General features: G+C 35.3%; 1 protein-coding gene across 3 annotated transcripts in view; it reads left to right on the top strand.

The window, feature by feature from the left end:
- The window catches only part of fmt (phosphatase 6 regulatory subunit 1-like protein fmt), a 400,722-nt gene extending 374,180 nt beyond the window's left edge, over positions 1-26,542 (top strand). For all 3 annotated transcript variants that reach the window (XM_089598239.1, XM_089598237.1, XM_089598238.1), the window contains one exon: positions 26,144-26,542. In XM_089598239.1, the coding sequence (XP_089454365.1) occupies positions 26,144-26,292 (149 nt within the window). In that variant the 3' untranslated portion in view covers positions 26,293-26,542. The remainder of the gene's footprint in view (positions 1-26,143) is intronic.
- The last annotated feature ends 1,268 nt before the right edge of the window (positions 26,543-27,810 follow it).

The raw sequence follows: 27,810 nt of genomic DNA, 5'->3' as shown, positions 1-27,810 counted from the left end.
AGAATAAAAAGGGAATTAAAACAAAAAACCAGGGGGATAATTGGGTCGTGGGACCCACGGTAAGAACAAAGTTCTTTAAACATGACATGAGTATAAAAACACAATTTCTCAGGTAACAAGGGGGTCGCCGGACCCGTAGGAAGAACGAAGCTCTATTAACGTTAGTACTGCATTAATGCAGTTCACTAAACAAAAACTTGAAAAACGAATAAAAAAAAAAAAAAAAAAAAAAAATAGTTCAGTACTCACGATGGTTAAACTTCGTGAGAACGTCGTACATAAATACAGTACTCACGATGGTTGAACTTCGGAATACAGTACTCATAAAGTTCTTAATAAAATAATCGACATTTTTGATAAAATAATTAAAAGTGTTTATATTTTATAATTCTAACAATTTACAAAATTATATTTTACGCATGATTCAGGACGTTGTAGAGAAAAATTTACTTAAAAAATATTATTTTTTATTATTATTATTTTTTTTTGATAAAAAAATAAGTTATTTACATGGCTTAAAATAGAATAGCTTCGATTTCAGTACCGTTTGGTTATGTAAACGTAATTTCAGCCTGCATTGATTATCACACGAGTATTGTAGTTATTTTCGTCTGCTTATTTATATCAGTTTAACCCACTTACACTTGTTAGTGTTGATAATAATAGTTACTTATAGTGTGTGTGTATATATATATATATATATATATATATATATATATATATATATATATATATATAGTTACTTCATGTAAGTAACTTGCTGCTGGTACCATTTTAAAATACAAAGATTTTAGTGAAACTAGAAGTAACAATCAAAAAAGTCATACAAAGTACAATTAGGACTGTATAATTACATTCTTATCTTGAGAAATTAGATGTTAAATGTTGTCTCAACTGAATAAAAAGTCATAAAACATTTCGAATAACGTTAGATATCTTACTAATTGTTCGAATTCGAACTCAGTAAGTTAGTGGACTGTATATATTTTTTTATATCGCACGCCGGATTTGGGGGAGCGTGAAAAAGGATGTAATTAAAGGACACTATAATAAATGCACAACACACTTTTAAACACTTTAGCCGTTTATTATAAAAAACAATCTCTCTATTTAATTCTACTTTAACAAGTAATAATACTTGCTTACATGCAAGATAAAAAAAGGCAGAACTAATTTTTGAGTCAAACTGAGAAATTACGTGTCAATCTAAATTGTGAATCGTTTTCGTTACAATATCTTACATAAAACGCTACACGTGAAAATTATAACACGAGCGCAAAGCGACTTACCGAAAAGGGCGTTTGAGGCTGACTAACGATAACCACAGCAGCAGCAAGCTGCTGGACAAAGGTAAGTATAAAACAGAGTCTATTGGTGTATTAAATGACGCGCGCACGCTTATGATTGGCCCTTATAGGTGAGAGAATATCCTAAAGCGCGAGATTTCAAATCTCGTAAACTAAATCTTCTATTTACATCAGTACAATGTTACTGATGTTGCACATAGTCCCAAGGTTGATATACATAAGTGTAATGAATGTATATCAATAACAAAGTTTTTTTTTTTTAATATAATGACATTCAGTCGGTAACAATTAGTAATACTGATGTTTTACATAGTCCCAAGGTTGATGGACAGGCGGATGGAATAACATACAATTAAGTACCATGTGTTGAAAGCAGTGGAACAGTGGAACGCTTTCCACGTACAATAGCAAATAATTCTAAAAATAAAATTAAAAAACATAATAAACAAATTACTGATGATTTTATATATAATTTCGCAAGGTTTGTAACTTTTAGATATGAGATTTAATAATCATAATAGTAAATTAAAGAAAAAACAAATTGATCTTAATAAGACTAATTATTATTGTGTCCTGACTCAAGCTCAGATACGGTACGCAATAATATTAGTTTGTGTATTGGCCTTACAAAACTAGATGAAGCGGTTCTAATCTTGGCGACTCTGACGAGAGACTTGGCATCTTTATAGACTTCAACAACCATGCCTAAAGGCCATTTACCAGGTGGAGAAGACTCGTTTTTTATGAGCACGAGATCACCAGGCTTAACCGAGCGTTGAGGATTCAACCACTTGCAACGACTTTATAAAGTAGTAAGGTATTCAAGTGACCACCTTTTCCAGAAGACTTGGAGAGATTGTGTCACTAGCTTCCAGCGTTTAAGTGGCGATACCTTTTCAGTAGAAATATTGGGCTCTGGCACAAGAAATGAAGACCTCATGATCAAAAAATGAGCAGGGGTAAGAGGATCAAGCTCAAAGGAATCATCATTAAGGCGAGCCAAGGGCCGAGAGTTGAGGCATGCCTCTATTCTACACAATAAAGTAGAAAATTCAACCACTGTCAAAATCTGATCGCCGACTACACGCTTCAAATGATGTTTAGCGGATCTGACTGCTGATTCCCATAAACCCCCAAAATGTGGAGCAGAAGCAGGAATAAAGTGCCACTGTGTACCTGAGATACCTAATTCATAGGCAAAATTAGGGTCACGACTACGTTCTAACAACATTCTTTTCAACTCAGTATCAGCACCGATGAAATTCGTGCCATGATCACTGAATAAATCAGTGCAGTGGCCACGTCTAGAAATAAATCTGTGAAAGGCAGCTATAAATGCCTCCTTTGTATAATCCTCCACAACTTCAAGATGTACTGCACGAGTTGACATGCAGATGAAAACTGCAATGTAACCCTTGAAAGTTCCTTTACCCTTGTGTTTTGACAAGCGTATTGGAAAGGGGCCAGCATAATCGATCCCTGATTTTTGAAAAGGAGGACTCTGAGTAACACGAGAACAAGGCAATTCTCCCATTAACTGAGTTTGTGGTTTAGACTTGTATCTTTTACAAATGATGCAACGAGTAAGCTCAGCTCTTACAGTCCGTCTACCACTTACAATCCAGTACGTTTGACGGAGTGTAATAATCGTCAACTGCACTCCACCATGTAAAGTTAATCGGTGATAATAGTCAATAAGCATAAATGTCAACTGATCTCTATCTGTTAGTATCAAGGGATGTTTGGCATCATCATCAAGTAGGGCTCTACTCAATCTACCCCCAACTCTTATCAATCCGCGGTTTATAAACGGCGTAAGATTAAGCAAACGGCTAGATCGAAGTAGTGGTAAGCTATCTTTTCAACTACGATCTTGATTTTGAGTTAGTACCTTGAACTCAGTGGAAAAGTGACATTGTTGATGCTGATAAACTAGACACAGTCTAGCACAATCAATTTCTGATGTTGAAGGGTGAATCGAGTCAACTTCAATAAAAGAATACAAGTCTATAAACTGCAAACTAGCCTGTAAAGGGGGCTTAAGATCTCCAGCTATAGGTAAATATGAATTCTTTTGTTTAACTTTATGTAAACAACGGTATGTAAAACGAAGGCAATATGCTGTTACTCTTAGCAACCGTTCCCACTTGGAACAACGAGTTATTAGAGTCATATAAAAGGACTCAGAACTATTCACAAAACTATTTACAGAAGGCATTGAACTATTTACATTTATAGAGGTTGGGGCAATCATTTCTACTCCAAACTCTGGATAATTAGGGTGCAATTCATGAAGAATCTTAGGGCCCTGAAACCATAATATTTGACTCAGCAATTGGCCCGGAAGAACACCTCTAGAAGCTACATCAGCTGGATTTTGCTTTGACGAGATATAATGCCACTTAGCATATGGAGTCAATTCATGAATCTTTGAACACCTATTAGCTATGAAAACTGGCCATTTGGAAGGAAGTCCATTGAGCCAATATAGTTTATTCCTAGAATCTGACCACATGTGAACTGGTATTTCTTTCAATGAATTAACATCAACGAAATGACTAACTACTGTGGATAACAATTCTGCAGCACATAGCTCTAGTCTTGGAATACTTAGCGCTTTAATCGGAGCTACTTTCGTTTTGGCTAATTGAAGATGTACAAAAATCTCACCCTCGCGTACAACGCGTAAATAAACAGCCGCTGCATAGGCGTTTTTAGAAGCGTCAGCAAAACCATGAAGTTCGAGAGATTCACAGTCTAGCGAAAAATGATTCCATCTAGGTATTCGAACTTCGTTCAACAAAGGTGTTTCATTTAACCAATGAGTCCAGGTTTTAACCAAATCAGGTGACAGAGAATCATCCCAAGACACTTGCAACAACCAAAGAGATTGAAATAGTATTTTAGCAAAAATTATCGTTGGAGCCAACCATCCTAAAGGGTCAAAAAATTTTGACAACTGCGCTAATAAAGTATGTTTGGTCCAGCGAACGGGTGTGTCAACGTTTACTGTAACGTAAAATCGAAACTCGTCACTACTAGGATTCCAATACAAGCCTAAGACAGAAACAATTGGTTCATCATCACTTAGGATCTTTGGCCTACTAGATAAGTGGCTCACTGGTAACTCAGCTATCAACTCAGATGAATTGGCTGACCATTTTCTCAGTGGAAATTGACCTAATTCACACAATTCAATTAGTTGCTGACATTTAATCTTAGCATCTTCTAACGTATGGCTACCAGACAAACAATCATCCACATAGAAGTCTTCACAAAGAACTTGAGCAGCTATAGGATGAGATTCAGTGTAATCCTTGGCAAGTTGTCTTAAAACACGTGTGGCCAAGTAAGGTGAACTTGTCAAACCATATGTAACAGTGTTTAAGACGTAAGATCGAATAGGTACAGATGCATTAGGTCTCCATAAAATGGCCTGAAACTCATTTTCTTCAGGAGCTACCAAAACTTGTCGGAACATTTTCTCAATGTCAGTAGTAAAGACGAATTGGTAAAATCTCCATCTGATAATAATATCAAATAAGCTAAGCAACAAATTCTCTCCAGAGTGTAAAATGGAATTGAGCGAGGAACTAGAATTACCAGAAGCTGATCCATTAAAAACTACTCGCAACTTGTTGTTTTTAAAAACTCCATGATGAGGTAGATAACAAGCTGCTAATTTGTCAACCGGTAATTCCTTCATATGGCCCAAAGATATATAATCAGACATGAATGCTGAATAAGCATCATGTAGAGACTTATCTCTCACAAACCTCCGTTCTAAATGGTGAAAAACTGCCAACGCTGATTGGTACGATTGTCTTTGTAGTTCAGGAAAAGTTTTAGGATTAACTTTGAAAGGAAGCCGTACAACATACCTGCCGGTAGAATCTCGAGAATGTGAATTGATGAAAATCTCATCACAGGCTATCTCGTCTTTACTCAAAATTTTTCGAGGCTTGAGAGGTTCCTCAATAATCCAAAACCGCTGAACTAACTCATTAAGCTGAGTTTCCTCAACATTAACCATAACTAATGATTTTTGTGACAAGTTGGATCCTGAACCAAAGGGCATCTGACCAGATAACAACCAACCAATTTGCGAAGCAGAGGCAATTGGGTAATCAGGGGCTAATTTGCGAACTTCCTGACCGATAATAATTGCATGGACAGATGCATCTAACAAAATATCAATTTTATCTAAACTGTAAAATTCTTGATCTGCTAGAATTACATCTTTCTCATAATCTAAAGTTGCCAAACGACTACCTAGGGGTGGTTCTTAGGAAGAAATTTTTGGCACGACTAACGCATCAACAAAGTGCTCAAAACCAGACTCAAAATGAGGCCTAAATTTGAAAGCAACAGATTTACTAGCGTCCATGGAAATCAGTCCACCCACTCCTGACAGAGTCGTACGTACTGATCTCGGTTTTAAATGCAGCATATCACAGAGAGATTTAGTAATAAGACAACTCTGTGAGCACTGATCAATGAGAGCTCGTACCAATATGCAAGATCCATCAGTGGCATACACGAAAACACGAGCAGTAGCTAAAAGCACCTTGGGTGAGACGATTTTATGACTACTATATGACTGTACATTTACACTAGACTCTGGAGAAATCTGAGCTTGGTTTTGTACAGTAAAGGAGTTCGTCAAGTTATTTACAGATTTCGTTTGCTTATTTTTAGCAGAGACAGATGTTGAGCTGGACTTATCCCCTCTGTGCATAATGGTGTGATGCTTTTGGTTGCAGTGTGAACACTTACTATTACCAGAGCACTCCCGATTAAGGTGAGGACCAAAACAATTAACACAGAGACGATAGGACTTCAGAAATTTCCATTTATCGCTCCACTCCTGTGATTTAAATGAATCACAAGAGACAAGATGATGTTTTTGATTACAAAATTGGCAAACAATGGAATCTGAAACAACTGTCTGATGTGCAGTAACACCAGATATAGGCTTACTACTAGAAGATCCCATATTTTTAAACGGAGTAGTTGCGCGAATATTTACAATCTTATTTACAGGTTTACAAGGAAACGATTCCATTGTAATGACTTGTGCCGAAATGAAGTCTCGTAGTTGACCTAAAGTAGGAGGATTACTGCTGCTACCTAACATTTTTTGCCAATCCTTGTTCGTTTGAAAATCAAATCTACTAACTACAAGAGCGATAAATTTGTCAGCATCTCCTACTGCTCTCTCTAAAGATATCAAGGAATCAACAGAACCTATCATCTCCTTAGATACGCGCTTCATTTCAGAGCAAGAACTGCCTCTCATAGCTTGACAACTGAGAATAGTAGTTGTATACGTATTAATGAGACGACGTTTACTATCATAATACCGGGTTATGGTATCCCAGGCCTGTATATAACTCTCTTCAGACAAGGGTATATTTTTAATGAGGTCTAAAGCTTCACCCTTTAGATGCGCCCTAAGATGTTGATATTTAATAATAGCTGGTAATTCTTGCTTCCTATGGACTATAGCCCTATAAACATCACGAAAATTCTCCCAGTTAGCAAAATCACCATCAAAGGATGGCAAGTCTATTGGAGGTAAAGAAGAGAAACTCTGAAACGAACTACCATTGGCATTAGTAGGAGGTAATGTGCCTGTTGGATTCGAATGATCATTAAGCGAATTGAAAAAATCGTTAAAATCACCCTGAACTGAATAAAAAGTATCCTCTCCCACTTCAAAGCACTCATTTTTAAAATAATCATGAGTTGTGGGTAAAGGTTTTATATTCATAATGTTATCATGAGTGGATTTAAACTGTTCAAAAGTATCTCTGAGTTGTTGAAGCCTAGAGTCAGCCTGACCCCTGGTCATTTTCACCTGGCCAAGTTTCTTAAAGTTTGTAAAGGAACCTTTAATTTTGTTAAACAGTTTAACTTTTACCTCACAAAGGTTATCCATTTTGATAAGGTAAATTTCAATTCAAGTAATAAATATTCAATAAATAATACAAACCGTGCACCGTAGCCAAACTTGAGTCAGACAAAGGCTAACTAATTCAACAATAACGCTGAACGACGGTAGTGTTCTTAAATTTTACATAAAGTGCTTACATAAAGATAAGTTCGCAAAAATATATTTAAGTCAATCGGTAAACAAAAAAAACGAAAAACTATAAGGAACTGATGTTACAAACCAAAATATACAATTTTACAAACCGTGTAAACAGTACCAAGTATTCGTAGTTATCTTGAGTTCGAAAGACCTGCAGGACTTGACAGCAGTGGTGCCGACTCAATAGCCTGCAGAAACAGGCAGCAGCACACGCTGACGACCAAAGCACGAGCAGTAGCAGCGGTGTTGTCACAATAGCCTGCAGAGGCAGGCAGCAGCACACGCTGACGACGAAAGGACCCGTGAAGCCAGCAGCAGCAGCGGTGCCGACTCAATAGCCTGCAGAGACAGGCAGCAGCACACGCTGATGACGGCCAAAGCACGAGCAGTAGCAGCGGTGTTGTCACAATAGCCTGCAGAGACAGGCAGCAGCACACGCTGACGACGAAAGGACCCGTGAAGCCAGCAGCAGCAGCGGTGCCGACTCAATAGCCTGCAGAGACAGGCAGCAGCACACGCTGATGACGGCCAAAGCACGAGCAGTAGCAGCGGTGTTGTCACAGTAGCCTGCAGAGGCAGGCAGCAGCACACGCTGACGACGAAAGGACCCGTGAAGCCAGCAGCAGCAGCGGTGCCGACTCAATAGCCTGCAGAGACAGGCAGCAGCACACGCTGATGACGGCCAAAGCACGAGCAGTAGCAGCGGTGTTGTCACAATAGCCTGCAGAGGCAGGCAGCAGCACACGCTGACGACGAAAGGACCCGTGAAGCCAGCAGCAGCAGCGGTGCCGACTCAATAGCCTGCAGAGACAGGCAGCAGCACACGCTGATGACGGCCAAAGCACGAGCAAGAGTGAGTCCTCTATATAAACAATGGCCTCGCTCGCACTCGACGACAAACGAACAAGGAAAAGAGAGAAAGAGATATGGCTATTTGTGTGTGTGTGTGCGTACGGACTACGCGCCGGCGCGTTGACCGCGTCAGCCTCGTCGCCCGAGAACGTGAAAAGAAGCCAAGATGGCCGATAAAACGACCACGTGTCATACACAAAAGGAAAATGTCCTACACCAATATTTCACCTCCCCACATCCGGCTCGAAGGACCATGTTCGAATTCGAACTCAGTAAGTTAGTGGACTGTATATATTTTTTTATATCGCACGCCGGATTTGGGGGAGCGTGAAAAAGGATGTAATTAAAGGACACTATAATAAATGCACAACACACTTTTAAACACTTTAGCCGTTTATTATAAAAAACAATCTCTCTATTTAATTCTACTTTAACAAGTAATAATACTTGCTTACATGCAAGATAAAAAAAGGCAGAACTAATTTTTGAGTCAAACTGAGAAATTACGTGTCAATCTAAATTGTGAATCGTTTTCGTTACAATATCTTACATAAAACGCTACACGTGAAAATTATAACACGAGCGCAAAGCGACTTACCGAAAAGGGCGTTTGAGGCTGACTAACGATAACCACAGCAGCAGCAAGCTGCTGGACAAAGGTAAGTATAAAACAGAGTCTATTGGTGTATTAAATGACGCGCGCACGCTTATGATTGGCCCTTATAGGTGAGAGAATATCCTAAAGCGCGAGATTTCAAATCTCGTAAACTAAATCTTCTATTTACATCACTACAATGTTACTGATGTTGCACACTAATATATAAAGCAAAGTCTTAAAAATCGTTGTATTCGCTAACCACGAAAACTACTGAACCGATTTTGCTGAAATTTTGCATACTGATTCTTCATAATTATGAGATGGTTTTCGCATAGTTTTTGCTTAAAAAAGTTAACAACAGTAACGATGAATAAGCTCAAAGCTTTGCTAAAATAAGCTAACTTTGCGCTTTAGTTCAGTAGAATCTGCTAGGTGGCGTCGAGATAAAATTGAAACCACCCGCAACCAAAGATAGTGAAGAGTCGTTATAAGAAGCCCCATCAAGTAGACGATCATCGCAGTCGATCATCGGCACTACACCAAGAACAGAGGAGTCCGTCGTGCAGCTGGGCAACCCGACTACCGATGACACTCTTCTTTCATGGGCAAGCGAAATAAATTGGTTCTTACCCTGGATCCCCAAAATAAACGAGTGCCACAGAAAAACAGGCGTTCGGAACTTCAACGTCTCTGGTGGAATACCAAAAAACGTTTCTAGCCAGAGCACAACCTGCTCTAGCACTTCAGAGCTTTGTGGCCGTTCAACCATCGAACCTGGTGTCGTCAGAGAATTTTCTACTTTAAATGCGAGCTAGGAAAGACAGCCCTGAACAGTACGGGTAGCCCGGCCTCCTTAGTGATCGTCCCAACGACATATTTACAGAGAAGGTATTCTCCAGGCCCACTTTCCTGACTACCGATGAATGGTTGGTTATCCAGGGAACGACCTGAAGACAAGATAATCTTTGGTCAGCGGCGTAGTATCCTTCCTGTATGGTCTACGTACATAGAGACTCACAGAATAAGTGCCAAGCTACCTGCAGCTGGCTCTTTATCATCAAGAATAATAATAAGGAATAGCTACAAGTTTCACCACCAGCCCTTTTCAGGGCCATTATAAGTATTTACGTTTTCTACTTAACTATCAATCTCATAGGTTGTTTTAAGGGCCACCTTAGTTTAAATTACCTTGCCAACTAATACATTTTTATTACGATTTCCGGAGACGATTTGTCAACTCAAAGACTATGTAAAGCCGGCCACTATTAAACCAAGTCAGTCATTCACTGGCAGACGTCACGAGCAGAGTTGTTCGCAGCAAGGCTGGGAACCCCGGTGACCGACGACCCTATATTATCCTCTCAGCTTTAAGTATTCAACTAGGAATCACCGATCCTTTGCAAGATCTGCGCTGGCAGAACCTGACAGCTATGAAGAAAAAATAATAAACATGAGTCAACTAGACAGTTACCATCGAGCAAGCATTACGAACTAACCTTTCTACCTTAGATCACCAAAACAACTGAGTCTGAAAAAAGAGGTTCTTTAGACACCGTCTTTGATGTTATACCGTTGGAAAAGAGCTCTACAACTAGCTCCAAAGCTTTAACCTGAGGTATTCAGGCAGTCACGTTTGCTGGAAACTTCAGTCAAGAAATACTTTACTTAAAAAACTCACCGGTCTTTTTCAGGTTCATTGGACGTCGAACTACCTTGCTAACAAATATGTTACAACCTAATAAAGTTTAAAAAATAGCCTTTAGGGCTCACAAGAGTCTCAACTATGCCAAAAGTCACAAGAAGTCGAATTCGAAGAAAAACTTCAGATGCATCTTATGAATACAATTTTAGGCGTTAAGAAAATGACGAAAGAATTAATCAAGTGAGAGATCAGCTTTTCACTATAACCCTCATTGTTATCTCTTAAATATTTCAGACTTTTAAATAGATAGAATATGTATTGGTATTTTTGTTGCGATTAATAACGTAGAGATTTAGCTTCAGGACTTGGTAGCTCTGGTAATAAAGTTGTGAGATAAGAGAAAAAAATTTTTTAATGATGAATTTTTTGTGAGCTGTGTATCTTTAAAGCTTTAAAAAAATAGCCCTTTTTGTAAATTATTCGAGAGAAACTGCAAATTAACGGCCCCTTCTGATCGATGATTATTTCATGGCATAAGAAACGCACGGTACTTTTCAGCATAATTATATTTTTTTTTATTTGTACAACTTATTATTTGGCTTAATAAAGTTTATGGATTCCGAATCAATATATTTTTAATAAGAAGATTTTTGTGAGAATTGTCAGAACTAGATGTATAATTTTTCACTGAAAACGTTTCACATTACATGGCAACACAAGACAGTGTTCCATTTAGTGAGTCTCGGGCGAAGCCGTGACGGAGGGCTGCTAGTGTCCAGTATAATGATTTTTATTCTATAATAAAAATCTGATGAAATAAAACTACTTAAAGTAAAGGTAGTTATGAAAAATGAAGCTTTAATGATCACGAAACAAGCTTGAAAAAGTGTAGACGAAGCCTAAAAAGATCGAAGTAATAGTAACTTGCCATTTTATAAACAATAATTCATTTTAGGAGGTGATTTCAGGTAAACACTTCCAGTTTTTAAGCATCGGTGTCAAACCTTCATAATTAATAAAACTACGAAATACTTCTTTCTATGAAAAAAATTCGAAAGTACAAAATTTGGAATTAATACGCTTTGCGTAAATAAAAAATTTGTTGTTAAAAATTTGAAATTGGAGGTTAAAATTATTTAATCTTCCTTAGAAATGGAAAATGGATAGTATTTGTAAAATAATTTTTTAGTTACAGTGTTAAGTTATTAGTCGTACTGTTTCTACCGTCTTCGTAGTTGATAAATATGCATTAACTGTAAAAAAAGTTTAGTTTTTATGATAAACATAAATTATATATATTAAAAAATGAGTAATGCAAAGATAATCAAAACTTTCTACCTTAACAATGAGGTCCTTTTAAGTATGTCCATAATTTACGAAAGTTGTTAAAAATAAGAACTATTTTATTGAAAAAAAAATATTGACACTTAACTTTACAGTTTTTTAATAATTGTTCACGCCTACATTTGGTGACATAATTTAGAGCTCAAGAAGAAAAATGAGACACACAAGTCACATATAACCTTATTTTTCATTCTTTTACTGTGTGCTATGAGCCAAAGACGCAATCAAGAAATTTACTGATTTATGTATCGTTCAATAAAACAGCTCGGTAATATAAATCGTGTAACACAGGTGTAATTGTATCAACATAATCTGATCGATAACACAGGAAACTGTAATTATTTTCCTAAGTGCCCTGAATAACAAGTTGTAAGCCCAAGCTTCATCGAACTTAGTGATTTGGGTAGTTAATAATAATACATTATTAATCAATTTTTTTAGTAGTAGTAAAATGAGAAATCGTTGAGTAAAAACGATTGTTCAAATATCTTGTACATCACTTTTATGGTTTTCGTACGTATTTTCGTTACGTTAGATAATTATTTATTGTGAGAATTACTAAGTTATTGAATAACTGTAACTTAAAATGTTTAAATGATTAAGAATGTCCAGATTAATTTATGTAATTTGCTTTAAAAAAAAAAGATATGACCGAGCAGATGATTGTACAGTTATGAATTTTGAAATAGAAACTCTCGATAATATTCATAAAGGCTTAATTACCACCAGATAATTTGAATTTGAAAAAGTGGGTTCAACTGTTATGTTCATAAAAAACTACAGCACACTTGATGGTTTCTGCAATAGCACTTGACTTTGCGTACTCAATTGCTTAAGTATAACATTAAAGCAAAAATAAAAAATAGAGAAAAATCAGGAAATGAAGTTTTCATGCCGAAAATCACGTTAAATACAGAAAATTATTTATCTTTACCGTTTATATTATACATAGAAAGATATTCTTTGGTTCCAGCTTTTTCCTGTGAGAATTCTAGCAATATATTTATACAAAATACTTTCGAAAATAAATTAATTATTGAAAATATAGTAAAGAATGAAATTTTTTATATGTAAGAAATAAAAATTAAAAAAAAAATACCAAATTTGATCCCACAACTATATTCTATGATTAGTTTCTTGCTTTTAACTACTATCATGAAGAGTGGTAGGGAGGGGGCCAGCGAATATGTCACTCAAAATGTGAGGAAGGCTTTAATTATATAGGATATTATTTATTAGGTTAACTTTATGAGGAAACAATTTTTCTCTTATTTAGAAGGGTATGATGAGTGGGTCTGATAAGAGGGAATTGGTGACTTAATCTAGTCTGAAAACTTTATTACATAAGATATATTTTCCTATATTATGTATCTATCTAACTTATATTCACTGTAGCATAAACAATATTTACATTAATTTTAAGATTGTTCAACTGTACCATTTTTTATATATTTTATTTGAAAAAATCTTAATTTAACATGTAATTTTATGGAGGAGTCACATAAAGTTACATTTATAAAGAAATGATCTGTAGAAATTTTCTAATTTTTTTCTGTAGTACATTATCATAGCATAAACTAATTAAATTTAAGAAAATAACGAAAGTTATTACCAGTGTTGCTGCATATGTGCGCTCCTCTCAGATGTCTGAACATTCACTTGCTAACTGCATTAAACGTTCTTAAGTAAAAAAATCACCTTGGTCTTAAATAGAAGATTTTAAAAGAATAAAACAAAATGAAAATCAATCAACATATCAATTTAACCTTGTATAAAAAAAATATTAATAGAAAAAAGATGAAAAAAAATTAAACTGCTTTAAAAATTTTTTAAAATTAAAAAAAACGAAAAAATGATAAAAATAATTATTTATTTACTTATTTAAAAATTTCAAATTAATGAAAATTGTGTAAGTTATATCAGTGCCCTTCAATATATTGGTAAGTACGGTGATGGGTGATCCGTTAAGAATGAGGTTCAAGAAATAATAACACCTCGAAAGTTTGAATTTCTGACTTTACTACAGCAAACTTTCGCTGACCAGTTGTGTCAGCCTCATCAGACTAAAATAAATTTTAATATGGTTACATATGCGCGACAAAAAAATGTATAATACAATTATTATACGCCAATATTAGCTCAGAAACGTGGAAGTTCGTGAGTCTTCCGACTCACTTGTCACGGATTAACTGATGAACTAAGTTACATAATAAGATCTTACGGCACTTATATAGCTGCACGGCAAAGGTAGTCTGAGGGCATTACCCTTGTTTAAAACATTTAAAATGTACTTACACTATACTTGGGATGATAAATTGTATTCTACATGATAGTGTTGCACGTGTGTAACAATATTAAAATTTCTTCCAGCCTGATGAGGCTGACACGAACGATCTGCAAACTAATGCTGTAATAAACTGTGAAATTAAAATACTCAATTTGTTATTATATGTTAAACCTCAACTCCAACAAATCACTAATGACCTAACTTCTCTCTCAAAGTAATAAAAATTAGACAAGTATTTGTTGAATAATTAATAGTAATTATTTAACATCATCCAGTAAAAACTGGATGTTTGTGCACTTTAGTCTCACGCTTCATGACGGGCCGCTGGACCAGCAGTTTGTCCAACTATTTGGTTGTTTACTGTCCTTAGTGGAACGTGGTTTTATATATATATATATATGTATCTTCCTATATTATATAGTCGTAAGATTTGGAGCAAGGTTTTGCTCCCCCCACTACCCCCAGCTCCCCCCCAAATAAGGTAGTTATTCTTTTATTTTCTAGCATTTTTCGAGTAATCCTACTTTTTTGCTAGTTCCCCCCGCTCCCCCAGATCCCCTCCCGACTCCCCCCCAGCTCCCCCCCAGCTTCCCCATATATAATGTGAATATATTCGTAAAGCCTCATATATTAACTGTTACAAGTGGTCTAATTTTCACATACAATTTTATTTGACCATAACAAAAAATTTTGTTATAATTATCTTACTTACAATGTTTATTTTGATTACATACTCTAAAATGTCTTTTTAGGTGCTCTGCTCTTACATAACCTTTTCTACAATTTTTACAAATTTTTTTTGAACGTTTTTTACATGACTTTTCAAATGTCTCTGTGTGTGATAATTTCTTTTTAAACTTTTTTCGCATTGAATACACTTAAAATTTTTTTCAATGTTTTGGAATTCCTTTGTGTGACGCAAATAATTTTTCTTGTCTAATATTATAATGCTACACAGATCACATACAAAAAATTTTTTTTTGTGAAATTTTTCGGGCGATGATAGACACTCATGATTTCAAAATTTTGAGCTACATTTGTCACACCGATAAAATTTTGCATCCATGATGGTGTATCTGGAAACATATTACAAAAAACGGATTGTTCATAATTACATAAATCTGGGTACTAGACAGTACTGAAATTTGCTGTTTTGATGATGGATAAAATTTGCAAGAAAGTATAAAAATAGTAATGAAATATAGAATAGTTCTTTTGTTACTCTAAAATTTCATTCCAAACAATATTCTTAATTTCAAATTTGTTTTCTGATGCCATTGGGATACAAATTATTTTTTGGTTTTAACATCTAGACAGTGCAACATATAATTGCCCATTAGAAAATAATGGTTTTTTTATCAATTGAACGTATATTATTTTTTAAATAAAAAATATTAAATAAATGCCAAAAATTTTAAAATCTTATGATTTCTTGAACAATAGTAATTTTGCTACCGTTTTTCACTACTGGGAGAATTTGACGAAAGTCTCCACCTAAATTTATTGTTTTATTTCTAAAAGGTTTATCACTACTAGATTAATTTATTAAAGTCCTATCAACGATTTTAAATGCTTTTTTTGGTACCATAGAAGCTTCACCCTCAATAATTACTTTTACATTACGTAATTTTAGTTTATCCGGCTCAAACTGGAAGAATGCACTTTTTATAGTGCTTAAGTCTAAAGGAAGTCTGAAAGTTCTGTAAGTGGTCCATCCCTTTGGAAGCAGAATAGAAGCAATACCTGACCAAGCCATTGTAAGAATTTTTCTTTCAATTGATATGAAATAATAAATTAATGTTTTGTATAGAAAAGTTTTTCTAAATCCACCAGGACCATCGATGAAAAAGATTTTTTTTTCAAATTTTATTATTTCTTGAAAATTTCGACGTTAATCATGACTGAGTTGTGAAAACAATTCATGAAATTTGTGTTTACGTAATATTCTTTTATCATTGTCAGTATCAATAATTTTTTTCATCGTTTCTGTTGATTCTGGTAAACTAAAATCTTCACAAGACATATTTTCAAAATTAAAAATTTGGTTTAAATGTAAAAGACCTTTATTTTGATCATCTTTACAATCTTCAAAGAAAAATTTGTTGTGTTTGCTCCAAATAATAATACCAAAAAAATTTTCAGACTTAAAAAACCACGCAAAAAATTTTCGTAGTTAAAAAGGCAGTATAACGTTACATGCTTCTTCAAAAATTATATCGTTTTGAAAGTCGTGTTCTACAAATCCCATAGAAATAGCTGTTATTAGTAGGGAAAATAAAAAGTGATTGTTAAAAATTCATGTAATTAATTACGATCGATATGCATTTGTTACATGTATAAATTTTAAGTAACAATTAATATAATTCGGATTTTTTTCTATAATTTGTAAATCTAATTTGCAACTACGGGAGTTGGTGCGCAGAGTACGCAGGGGGCATATTTAGTGTTAAAAGCTTAGAAATATCTGTTGATACATACAGGATAGACAGCTCATTTAAAAAAGGGAGCCACTAGAAGAAATAATAAATCTCACTAACAAAAAGTCAAGGGCACATCTCTCTGTCTATATAATTTTTACCACTTTTATTCGAAATTAGCAGCTTGTTCTTCATATTTCCTTAAAAGCAGACCAGTAATCATTCCCCAGCGTAGAATATTTATTTCCGAGTATTAACGAAAATCCTATAGTCTTCCAAATTTCGTAAAATATACTTTTACATATTATTTTTATACTAACAACTAATTTTATCATTTTTTAAGGCTTTAAAAAATGTTAATACAAACCTCATTTTTAAAAAATTACACTTTAAAACTTAACAAAAGGGGGGGTTGGCGCGCGGAGCGCGCAGGGGGGCGGAGCGCCACTAGCATATATATATGTATATCACAAAGTATCACCCATTGGTAACAATCCGCCACATCAATAGAGGGACATGCTGTTATTTTCTTTTCTTTGTCCTTTTGTACGATTAATTTGTATTCAAACCAAATAGAAAATAAATCAATTAAAAATAAGTCTAATAAAGTAAACGTGGTTTAATTTAATTAAAGAATTCACCTGAAGAGGTTATAAATAGAGAAAAAGCCACCAGACGATGGATTTACACCAACGGAGTGTAATTATTTTAATATATGTATGCATATATTACATTCAATATACATGCATGTATTAAAACGATGAAAGATAAAATACCTAGTTTTATTCTCCTTGCTTATAAAATGTAAGTTGAGATATTGCTTTTTTTGTATTATACTCCGTTGGTGTGAATTTGTCGTCTGGTGGCTTTTTCTCTATTTATAACCTCTTCAAATGAATTCTTTAATTAAATTTAACCACGTTTACTTTATTGGACTTATTTTTAATTGATTTATCTTCTTTTTGGTTTGAATACAAATTAATCGTACAAAAGGACAAAGAAAAGAAAATAACAGCATGTCCCTCTATTGATATGGAGGATCGTTACCAATGGGTGATACTTTCCTGGCTCTGTGTGGCCAGAAGGTAGTATTTATTTCGCTGAAATCAGTGATGGCCCTGAAGGGCTGGTTAGTAACTAGGTTGATCGTCAAGATAGGGCAAGAGGGTGGTCCCGTGAAAGGGTACCAAAAGCCTTGCAAGCAACCGCTTCCTTACTTGGCTAAGCCGCCGTGGATCTCGCAGTTCAGGTTATTCTACCCTAGGTGGCCTGGATTTACCTTGAGGGATCTTGATGTGCGGGTGGCAAGCTGGTGGATGTAGAAGGCTTGGTCGAGTAGGTTTCTTCGTTCCTGTTGGCCCTGTCGAATCCTGGCGAATTGTTACTAAAGGAGCGCTCGTTTTTCTGGGTGACCTGTATTTATTCATAGCCTGTCTGGCTAAAAGTTAATCTGGAGGTAAAGTACATTGGTGAAGGCGGGGTGGAAGCTCAAGACAACGTTGCGGGAGCCTCGTTACGATGGGAGGCCTTCAGGGCAGAGTCCTTTCTTGGGTGGTATCCCCAGATGTGTGTGTTCGTAGGTGAAACAACCACTACACTGCGCAGACGAGGCACTATCTTGGTCGAGCGCCTTCTAGTGTTGCGAAGAAGTCGTTGTCACTCAGAATGCTTCTTCATCTGTGTGCGGCTACTCTGTGGGAGAGGCGTGTCGAGTTTTAGCTACCTTTCCACGTGTGTTGAAGTAGAGCAGCTTCAGACGGATCGTGGTATCCAGGAGCCGAGTGGCTGGTAGATTAGTTACCGTGATGCTCATGGATTCCACAAGGAACGAGAGGCCAACGTAAGTAAAATAAAAACCAGTGGGCAATCATGGGGCTGCCGACAGAAGTGAAAACTTAAAACGACGAATTATAATTTTAATTAAGTTCTGAAATAAATTAGTAGCTATCTAAATTATTCACTATTTTTGAAGTAAGTAATCTAAAATTACGGCATTCCTATAATTATGTGGGTCGTGATAGTACATATGATAACATGCATATCTTTTCATTAAACATATTTTGAACAATGAACTATAAACTTTAGTACACGATAACACAGGTATTTCTTAAGCTAAAAATTCTGAAAATCATGCGATTTTTCATAAAAATATTAATTTTAAACTTTACTACAACAGATACTGAGGAGTGAGAAAAAATTCATTAAAGAACTTTAACAATTTACGTCCCATGTAGGCTTATTATCATTTTTTAATAAATTCATTTGGAGTCCTTGACATACAATTTGTAAATAATCGAATTGATTTTCCAGCAGGAACCCTAAATACTTACGTAAAATAAAGTGTTATTTTGATTTCTTTCTATAAATAATTGAGTTTTCTGAGATAGCTTTTAAATAATTTGTAGAACAATTGTTAATCACTACTAATAAATTTGTTTAACGAAGAGAGTAAGGTAATTTAACTCGCAATTAAATATTAAATTATACCTTAGTAAGTTGAAATAATTTCAGTTTAATGTAGGATATTATGAAGCATAATTTAATTAATAACCAAGAGTGACGACGTGACGACAGTTAATTGCAAATATATACGTGTGTGCGTATGTGTCCGGTAATACAGCTTATAGTGACTTACTAGTCCCGTATATATACCACAAATCGCCGCGCACATGTGCTACTATATGCAGTTGAACTTGCATGGGTAATTGATACTATTGGATGTAAACTATATACTTATACAGTGATACTGTAGTAACATAATCTGTATACAGCTTACAGTATACACATTTAGACATGGCAAAAAGCTATATACTAATATAGTACGTAGTTACACATAGTTAAAAAATAATCTCGGTACTACCGAAAAGTTAGCTCGGTACCTGAGTACCTGACTCGATAGCTACGTACACCATTAACCTATACATATGCGGTGTGATTCAAAATTTAAATGCGCACTATGCGCACTGCGCAGCGGCTGCAGTTAGACAAGGAGAGAGAACTTAGGCCATATGCATATCCATACTACCATACTCCGCCGCACTCTGTCACGCCACCAAGCTACTCTCTCTTTCTCTATCGCCGGCCAATACAGAGCGGGCTCCCCCTCTCCTTCCGTCCCCCTCGCCTACACTTCATTATCTCGTGCTCACACATGACTGTTTGCAGGGATCGCCTTGCTTTTCAATGAAAGCGATGTGAGCAAAACTAAGAGTTTTTCCCCATCCAAAATCGTCCAACGCGCCTAAAAAAGTTTTCACTTAAAAAAAACGTTGTGTCCGATGGAAGTGACTGTGGTCGTTTTATTTTGTAAGCGCCCAAGTCTGATTGCTCCTGAGTGCCGCTGGTTATAGTAGGATAAGCCTGATCGGTAGCTGGTAGCTCCAGCTGGCTGAACGTGACCGTGCGCCCCAATGATGTGAGGCCGACTTTTGCGAGTCCTCGAAAGCGCCCTATTATATTGTCCATGCTATGGTTTAACGATGTTTAGGTGGAGGGGGTAACAATCGTGCGCAAGTGTTTAATGGAAGGGGCAAATCTGATTACACATGTACCTGTCCCTTTTAGGGTCATCAACCCTTTAACATTGATGTTTAGCAAGTTACTTGTATAATTGAGTACTGCAGTCGATGAGCGGCAGCGGGCTACTAACTATAATTCTGCGCAAAAAAATGCACCTTGCGCGAAGCTTTGGTTAGAAGTTCTTTGTCTTACACGCTATAGGGTTGGTACTTGCTGACTTCACGTATTTAGGCTTAGCGGTTCGCTTCGATTGTCACTTGACACTTCAGGGAGCCTCTAAGTACACAGTCAGCTTTGTTAGGTGACGACTTTTGTTAAGTTTAACTCTCTTTAAGAGTCTTAAAATTTTACCATTGAGGGAATAAAAGTACTAATACATAATTAAATAAGAATAAAAATTTATTTATTCACGCAAGTCGTCATTTTACAGAATCTCCTTCTTAAAACTTTTACCGCCCTTGGTAAATATATATACATATCAAAACAATTCAATTCAAGGTAAGAAATCGACCATGGTAAACTGAATACCTGAAGAAAAAAAAATAGAAGAAAAAGAAATCTTCCACTTTTCACCTTTTCAGCTTTTTTTCTGAAAATTATTCTAACCTTATATTTAAAAGTTTATTTGCAATAATCTTTAATATACATATTAGTATTGTAAAAAAAATATTATGATCAATATATGTGTTCGTATGTTTTTTGTTTTTTTGTTTTTTTTTGTTGAATAACATATTCGAATACACAAGAGTGTTTCTTTTATGCTATTATTCTATGGAATTATTACAGTTACTTGGGAGTGTTCAATTTGGAAGAATAATTAATAGGACTTACTATGATTTGTTATATATAATGTCTTTTCTTTTCTCCTTGGTCCTGGGATTTATTTTTTATAATGATTAATCTGTTAAGGGTATCAAGGTTTGCTGTAACGCCTGTCTCAAGGCATAGTTTGTAGTGCCAATCGTATTTTACTAGGCTGACATCTCTTTGGCATGATAGGCAAGTCTTCTTTAGATTTATTTGCGTTTTTCGTAAAAGACTGTGCACTTCGAAGACTTTTGTTGATTCAATTCCCACACTGTGAGCGTGTTATTATGTCACGGATTTTTTTTTTACTTTCTTTGTATGAGTGTTTTGCCTCATATATTTTGAGCCCTTCGAAGATTCTTGCTATCAATTCTTCGTAACAATAAGTAGCGAACTATAGACACAATTGCTGTACATCATTGTGCACGATATCCAGCGGGTGGTATTTTAGATGACTTAAAGGGCCAAAAGTCAATAACTGGGTACATTCATCCGAATTCACTATGATTGGCACCTTACATACTACTTTACACTGAAGTGGGTCACGGTCTTTAGGAGCATCATCTCCATCGGCTGTGTTTTGGTTCCTCGTCTTTCAAGATAGCATCGGACCAAAACTATAAAGGAATTTCTCGATTTGACTTTTATCGACCAGATCTTTAATCATTTTGTCCAACCAACGTCCATTCTCCGATTTGTTATGAATTCTGATTGAATTCTTATTTATCAGAGACGCAGATGCCGTTAATGTTACCTGATTCCTCTCATTATCCGATAAATAAGGTAGTGAATCTAGTAGCTCGTGTAGCGTTGGCGCTGCATTTAAACTGTTAGCCGCCATCTCTGCCTCCGGTAGTGAACGAAACACCACTTTGCAACTTTAATAACTTATAGCACTGGGTTTCTATTCTATAGTCTGCACTATTCTGAAGTTCTTCAGAATCCCTTTTAACATAAGCCAGCTATTATATCTCTGCAATAGTATGCTAAGTTGGGGTCCATCGTTCATTGCTTTGACAATTTTAGGGTTTTGTTTTTTACAGTATATGTAATTCTGTAAGCGTAAATATAATAGGTATAATAATGATTATTGGTTGATGTTTTATATGTATGAGTACTGTTGTAGTATATTTCGTGCTGTTATTAATTGTAACGATTTGTAAGTTATACGTGAAATGTAAAAAAAATTAAGCTTATGAATTTATTGGATGATGAGGAGGAAATATGTACATTGATAAAATAATTACTTATCATCCTATGCCAAAATATTTGCGGATTTACAGTACAATGGAATAAGTAATTTTATTGTATGCTAAATCTAAATATTAAAAAAAAAAATTTACAGTATAGTAACGTACAATTGTGATGAAATACAATATGCGTTTGAATCTCAAAGCCTCGAAGTTTTTTAATTATTTTTTTTATTTTTTTATTGATTCTTTCTTTCTGATGTCTGTCTCTACCAATGTAGTTTCAATATGTGGCGGTAATACTTAACTAAATATAAATTCGCTCATTAGTTTTATAAAGCTTAAAATTAAAATCTTAGAACTTAGTGATGTATTTCTCAACGTAGAAAGTAGCTAGTTAAATAGTAGAGCTCAATTATTGGACTCATTTTCTGCTACTTTAAATTATTTCTTGTAAATCGATGATTATGGCAAAGGTTAGTTTTGTTTCTAAAGTTTATGTACATCGTTGTCTTCTGCATGTATGACATGTCTTTGATATGTCGTTAAGTCAACTTGCTGTTGACATAAAGAGTGAGTCAACTTCCTGTTTAATTCGTGTCTTGCACTCCTTTTAATTGGGTCAGTGTATCTCGTGTAATACTTAGGTTCCTCGTTCTGTAACGCTAAAATAGCGCTTTCTGAATCCATGTATTGTACATAATCTTGGGATGATCTTCCCCGCCGATCTCCAACGGCAAAACAATATTCTAGGGTACAAAATTTAGAGCAATGGTTAAAAAAATCTTTTTTCCTTTCCGTTTCTTCTATATCTCACGATAAAAGATACATAAGTCTTTTTTGGTCAATGTTCGGTATATCATTTTCGCCTTTTGGTGATGTTGGTGAAAAAATCCTGGCAGCTTGACAAATAGTGAATTTCATCTTAAAAGTAAAAAATGTCTTCCTCTCTTATTTTTAGTGTTTTATCGGGGTTTTTTTAAAATGAATCACTATTTTAAATGGCGGTTATGAGAGTGTGATAAAAAGTTTTCGTGATCATTCATTCATCCACTCTTGATTTATAAAGGTCCGTGATTTCACACACACTACCACTCATACTACTTTATTTAGTGTCTTTTCACAATATATTTTCATTACACTTCACTTTCATTGTGTGGACGTAGGTTGTAGCGTTAATTAGACTCATCTGGGCCTTGAGGTGACTATAGATATGTGAAGCTACTCGTCTGAGCTGGTTGGAATGGTGTAGCTGGCTTATCAATTTCATTTGTATGCTAGTGCAATGGTTGACTTAATCGTCTGATCAAGCCTAGAAGGTTTGTTTAAGTCAGTCCTACAATCTGACGTGAAATTAAAGAGCGTGGATCCTGAAGAGGAGTTGTGGACGGACGCGCTCGCGAGGAGGGATATCTGGAAGCGCCTCACTTCGGTGCAGCGCATCGTATCGCTGTGGATCGCCTACGCCTACCGCACAGTATCTTCCGTTGCCACTATTGTGATAGTACGAACGATTTCCGTTATATTGCTTACGCTAAAGCGGCAAAAGAAGTTTCTAGGCTCTGGTGACGAAAGCAATAATGAAATGCGGGAGAACACATTGATGACGTCGCAACAGGAGTGAAGCCTGGTGTGGGTAGGTGGACGCACCGCTGATACTGCACCCGTGGCCATGGGTGGAGAGCGGCCACGGAGAGGTAAATTACTATCTCACCTAGTTCCTCTCCGGATATGGCCAAATTAATGCCTATCTCCATCGCATGGTGGTGATAGCATCACCCAGATGCACTTACTGCCCTGTGTTTGATGATACCGACGATCATTTGTTTTTCGTGTGTGAGAGATGGTACCGTGAGCGCCAGCAGCTGATGGACGGGCTAGGCGTGGCATAAACTCCTGAAACCATCATCTCTGAGATGTTATGCACCAAAGAGGGGTGAAGGGCAGTGGATGGCTTCGACGGGTCTATCATTCGGCGTAAGAAAGAAGAAAAGAGAGCTGCTGCGCAGGAAGCAGGAGTCCCTGAGTATGCCGCAAAAAGTAAAAATGGCGTGAAGGTAAGATAGCAGCCTGCAAAGAAGCGCTAGATATAGGTGCAGTCCTCAGGGACCCTGAGTCCTTTTCAGGACTCGAGAGGATTGGCACCTCTAGCAAATAGTGACGAACTTGTTTGTTAATGCTGTGGAACGCGATTGTAATGAAGTAATGTTAACGAGTTTCCGGGGTGTAACTAAAGCCAGGCAGCATGGGGGGGTGGGGGTTAATGGGTATGGGTGGTCTAATAAAAAAAAATTTACCAAGTCCCACACTACCGCTGTCTCTGCGATGTGCTTCAATGCATTTTCCCTTACTCCACAAAAAAAAAAAAAAAAAAAAAAACGACTACCACTACTACTATTATATTGACTAAGCATAATTGCAACAGTTCTTCGGTTAAAAAATCAGTAGTCTGGGCAAAATGGTGGAACACAAACGGTCACATATTCAAGTACTTATTACGCCAAAAGCTATTGATTTTTAGTGCTCGACGAAGCTGCAACTCTACCACTGCACCACCATGGCAGTTAAAACTTAGAACATCACAAATAGTTTATCACGATGATAGTAGATGTGTTTGAATTTCTTTTTTTGTTTTGCTTAGTTCTGCTCTGTAAACATATATTCTGCTCTTACAAATCCTTCTTATACATGGCAGTACCAAACGAACCTGGTTCTGCCATATACATGTATATTATGTGGAAAAAAGTATATCCATATTGTGCAGAATTAAATCAAATCGAAGGAAGGTTTGAACAAACCTCGTATTAGCAGTTCATGATTAATGCATTATCTGAGCTCACAGCTTGTACACAACTTTCTTTGGTACTTCCCTGAGTGCATGTGCAAGTTGGAGTTTTTTAAGGACTTCAGTACATGGTTTGTAGTAAAGCTCTGGACGCATGTTGTGTTAATTAGTCATATTCACTATGCGTGCAAGCAAGACGCAGCCTTTGGACACATGCTACTCTACGCATTTGCTGGCGCAGGACGGGGACTGACACGCGTGCATTCATTGTGTTTCTTTTGCAGTAATATTGAAACGAATTACTTTGAAGTATAGTATGTAATATTTCGGTTAGAAGGTTCTGTATTAACTATGAGCCATTTTTTGTTACTAAAAATCGTCAATACTGCTTTTTATGTTGTGAATTAAAAAAATAATAAATTTTTAATCAATACAATAATCTTCAAACATCTAAAAATTCCATTTAATACTTTACATCTATAACTTTGAGCTTGCAGTGAGCGCTAAAAAAACTCTGGTAGACTGATTTCTTCAAAATATTTATACAAAACTTATTTTAAGTCAATCGTATTTGATTTAAATATCGTCTACAAATTACGTTCAAGATTTTTTGCACTATTAATGTAAGTTGATAGTTAAAAATCAAAAGAAAACAATGAATTGTTTTTTTAATACTTATGTTATTTACACGTATTGTAAAGAGTCATAAAGCTGGCATGTTTACTTTCTCTCAAGACTCCGAATTTTCATACAAAAATAAGGTTAAATCTTTGACTGCCAGGACATGCAGTTCAACGATCACAAATAAATTATAGATATAGTGTGAGATAAAGGTTTAAGCATACGTTTTTGGTTTGCCTAAAACTTGAACCTTGAATTTTATTAGATAAAAAAATTTCCATACTACACTGTGTGGGCTAAGGTTTTGATACAAAAAAATTGTTAGAAAGCAAAATAAATAACATTGAAAGTTTTTTCATTCAAAAGTAATATTAAGACTTAATACTATTTCGATTCATCCATTGGTTTAAACTAATTTAAGTTTAAATGATTATAAGTTTTAAAAATAAGTTTCTTGAAACTCAAACTATGTGTTAATGTTAAAGATAATGATAACAATGACATTATGACCAGTATCAATAATTTCCTTACAAAAGTTGATTAGTCAAGGTTTTTTAATTTATTTTTTAAATCCTGTTCTTTTTTGTTATCTAAATAGTGATAATCATAATAAAAATAATAATAATAATAATAATAATAATTATAATAATAGTAATAGTAATAAATTTTTTCTATTTAAGCTTGGAATACAGTGAAGATGCTACAATCATCTTCTATGACACCGATTAATCTTTGGAATGAAGAGATACCTCAACCGGTTGAGCAAACAGGTTGGGCCAACTTTGACGATTTTAGTGATACAACGACTGCTGATGTGTCAAAAGAATGAACTATGCAATTAATCCGAGGAGTCAAAAATATCAAATTAAATTTACATCGAAAATTAGTTTGATTTTTAACTCATTTGAACACAATTATAGTGTAGAATTCCTAGATAATGATGTGACCAAGACTGAACACATGTATTTATTCGAAACAGGAGAAAAAATAAGAGTGAATTCGATTAAATAGTTATAAAACCATTTAAAATAAAGATAAAACTATATATATATCAAAAGGAACGTGTTAAATAGCTTCATTTACATCTCACTCTGTAAGAATTATTAAATAAATTTCCTATCATTCAGATAAGTTTGTATTGCTATAAAGAATTTTTCTAAAGTATTGCTATAAAGACTTTCTGTACAATGTTAAAATTTGGACTACATTTCTTGATAAGATCTAGATCTTCTTAGAAATTTTTTATCCGAAATAAAATGCGCATTACATAAATAAGCGAATGCAGTGACAATATCGTATGTAGTCTTTTTTAGTATCTTATGTTAATGCATTTATTTGGCTGATAGTCTTCAGACCAAAAAGTATCATTTAAAATAAAACCATATTTAACAGATGTATTAAAAAATGATTCTAATGCTTGTTAATAAGTTAGAAATTTTAATACGACTGTAAGAGGTATACAAGCAATATTGACACATTTATCATCGTATCAATTGGCGCATATGTAGCTCAAGCGGTAGAGAAACTGTCTAGTAAACAGGAAGTTGTGTGTTGAATCTGCACTCGGGGAGGATATTTTTCTCATTCTTACTCATTTTTCAAGAAATTTTCTTGAAACAGAAAATAAACTGAATTTTAAGTATAAGTCTTTAGTATATTTGGTATCAAAAATGGCATGGATGGTTTTAAGAGTGTTTATATAAAAGTACCACTATCTACATATGCGCCTATTTATACGATGATAAATGTATCGATATTGCTTGCATACCTCTTAGAGACATTTCAAGATTCCCAAGATAATCTTTCCTTATTTATTGGTCAAATGCGTACATCTCAATTAATTATTTTATTGATATATCAGTCTTCGAAAAAATGTATCTTAACACTAGGTAAATAAAAAATTTTTGACTGTAATGCTAATTCTCATATTATTAGAAGATGGTTAGAATTTTGAATTTATATTTGTAACGAATTCAGGTCAAAGATCTAAAAAAAAGTATATAAAACAGCTCAAATATTGGAACATTCTATTTCTTAATAGTGAGAAGTACCTTATTCCTGTTCATAATTGTATAGCATCAGCCTCGTTATACCTGATGCTTTGTATAAGTGCTTATGTTGAGAAAAACTATAAAGCGAGATAGAAGCTGAGATACGTGTACTGTATGATTCAGATGCTCAGCATGCTCCGCGCTCGATTTAATGCCTGGCTCCCTTGCAAAGGCAGTCCGCCCGCCACGCTTGAGCAAGACGGTTCAGCAAAACTGCTGCTTCTCCGAGGTTCTTGCACTTTTGAGTTGCGTTGTGTTGGCTTCGGCTCTCACAACCAACGGTTTAGTTTTCTTGG

Source organism: Copidosoma floridanum, unplaced genomic scaffold, assembly GCF_036245765.1.
Source record: "Copidosoma floridanum isolate Cflo_tuat_1 unplaced genomic scaffold, Cflo_Japanese_pri ptg000006l, whole genome shotgun sequence".
Lineage (NCBI taxonomy): Eukaryota > Metazoa > Arthropoda > Insecta > Hymenoptera > Encyrtidae > Copidosoma > Copidosoma floridanum.
Note: the sequence above shows the minus strand (reverse complement) of the source record. Positions and strands in the feature narration are given on the sequence as shown.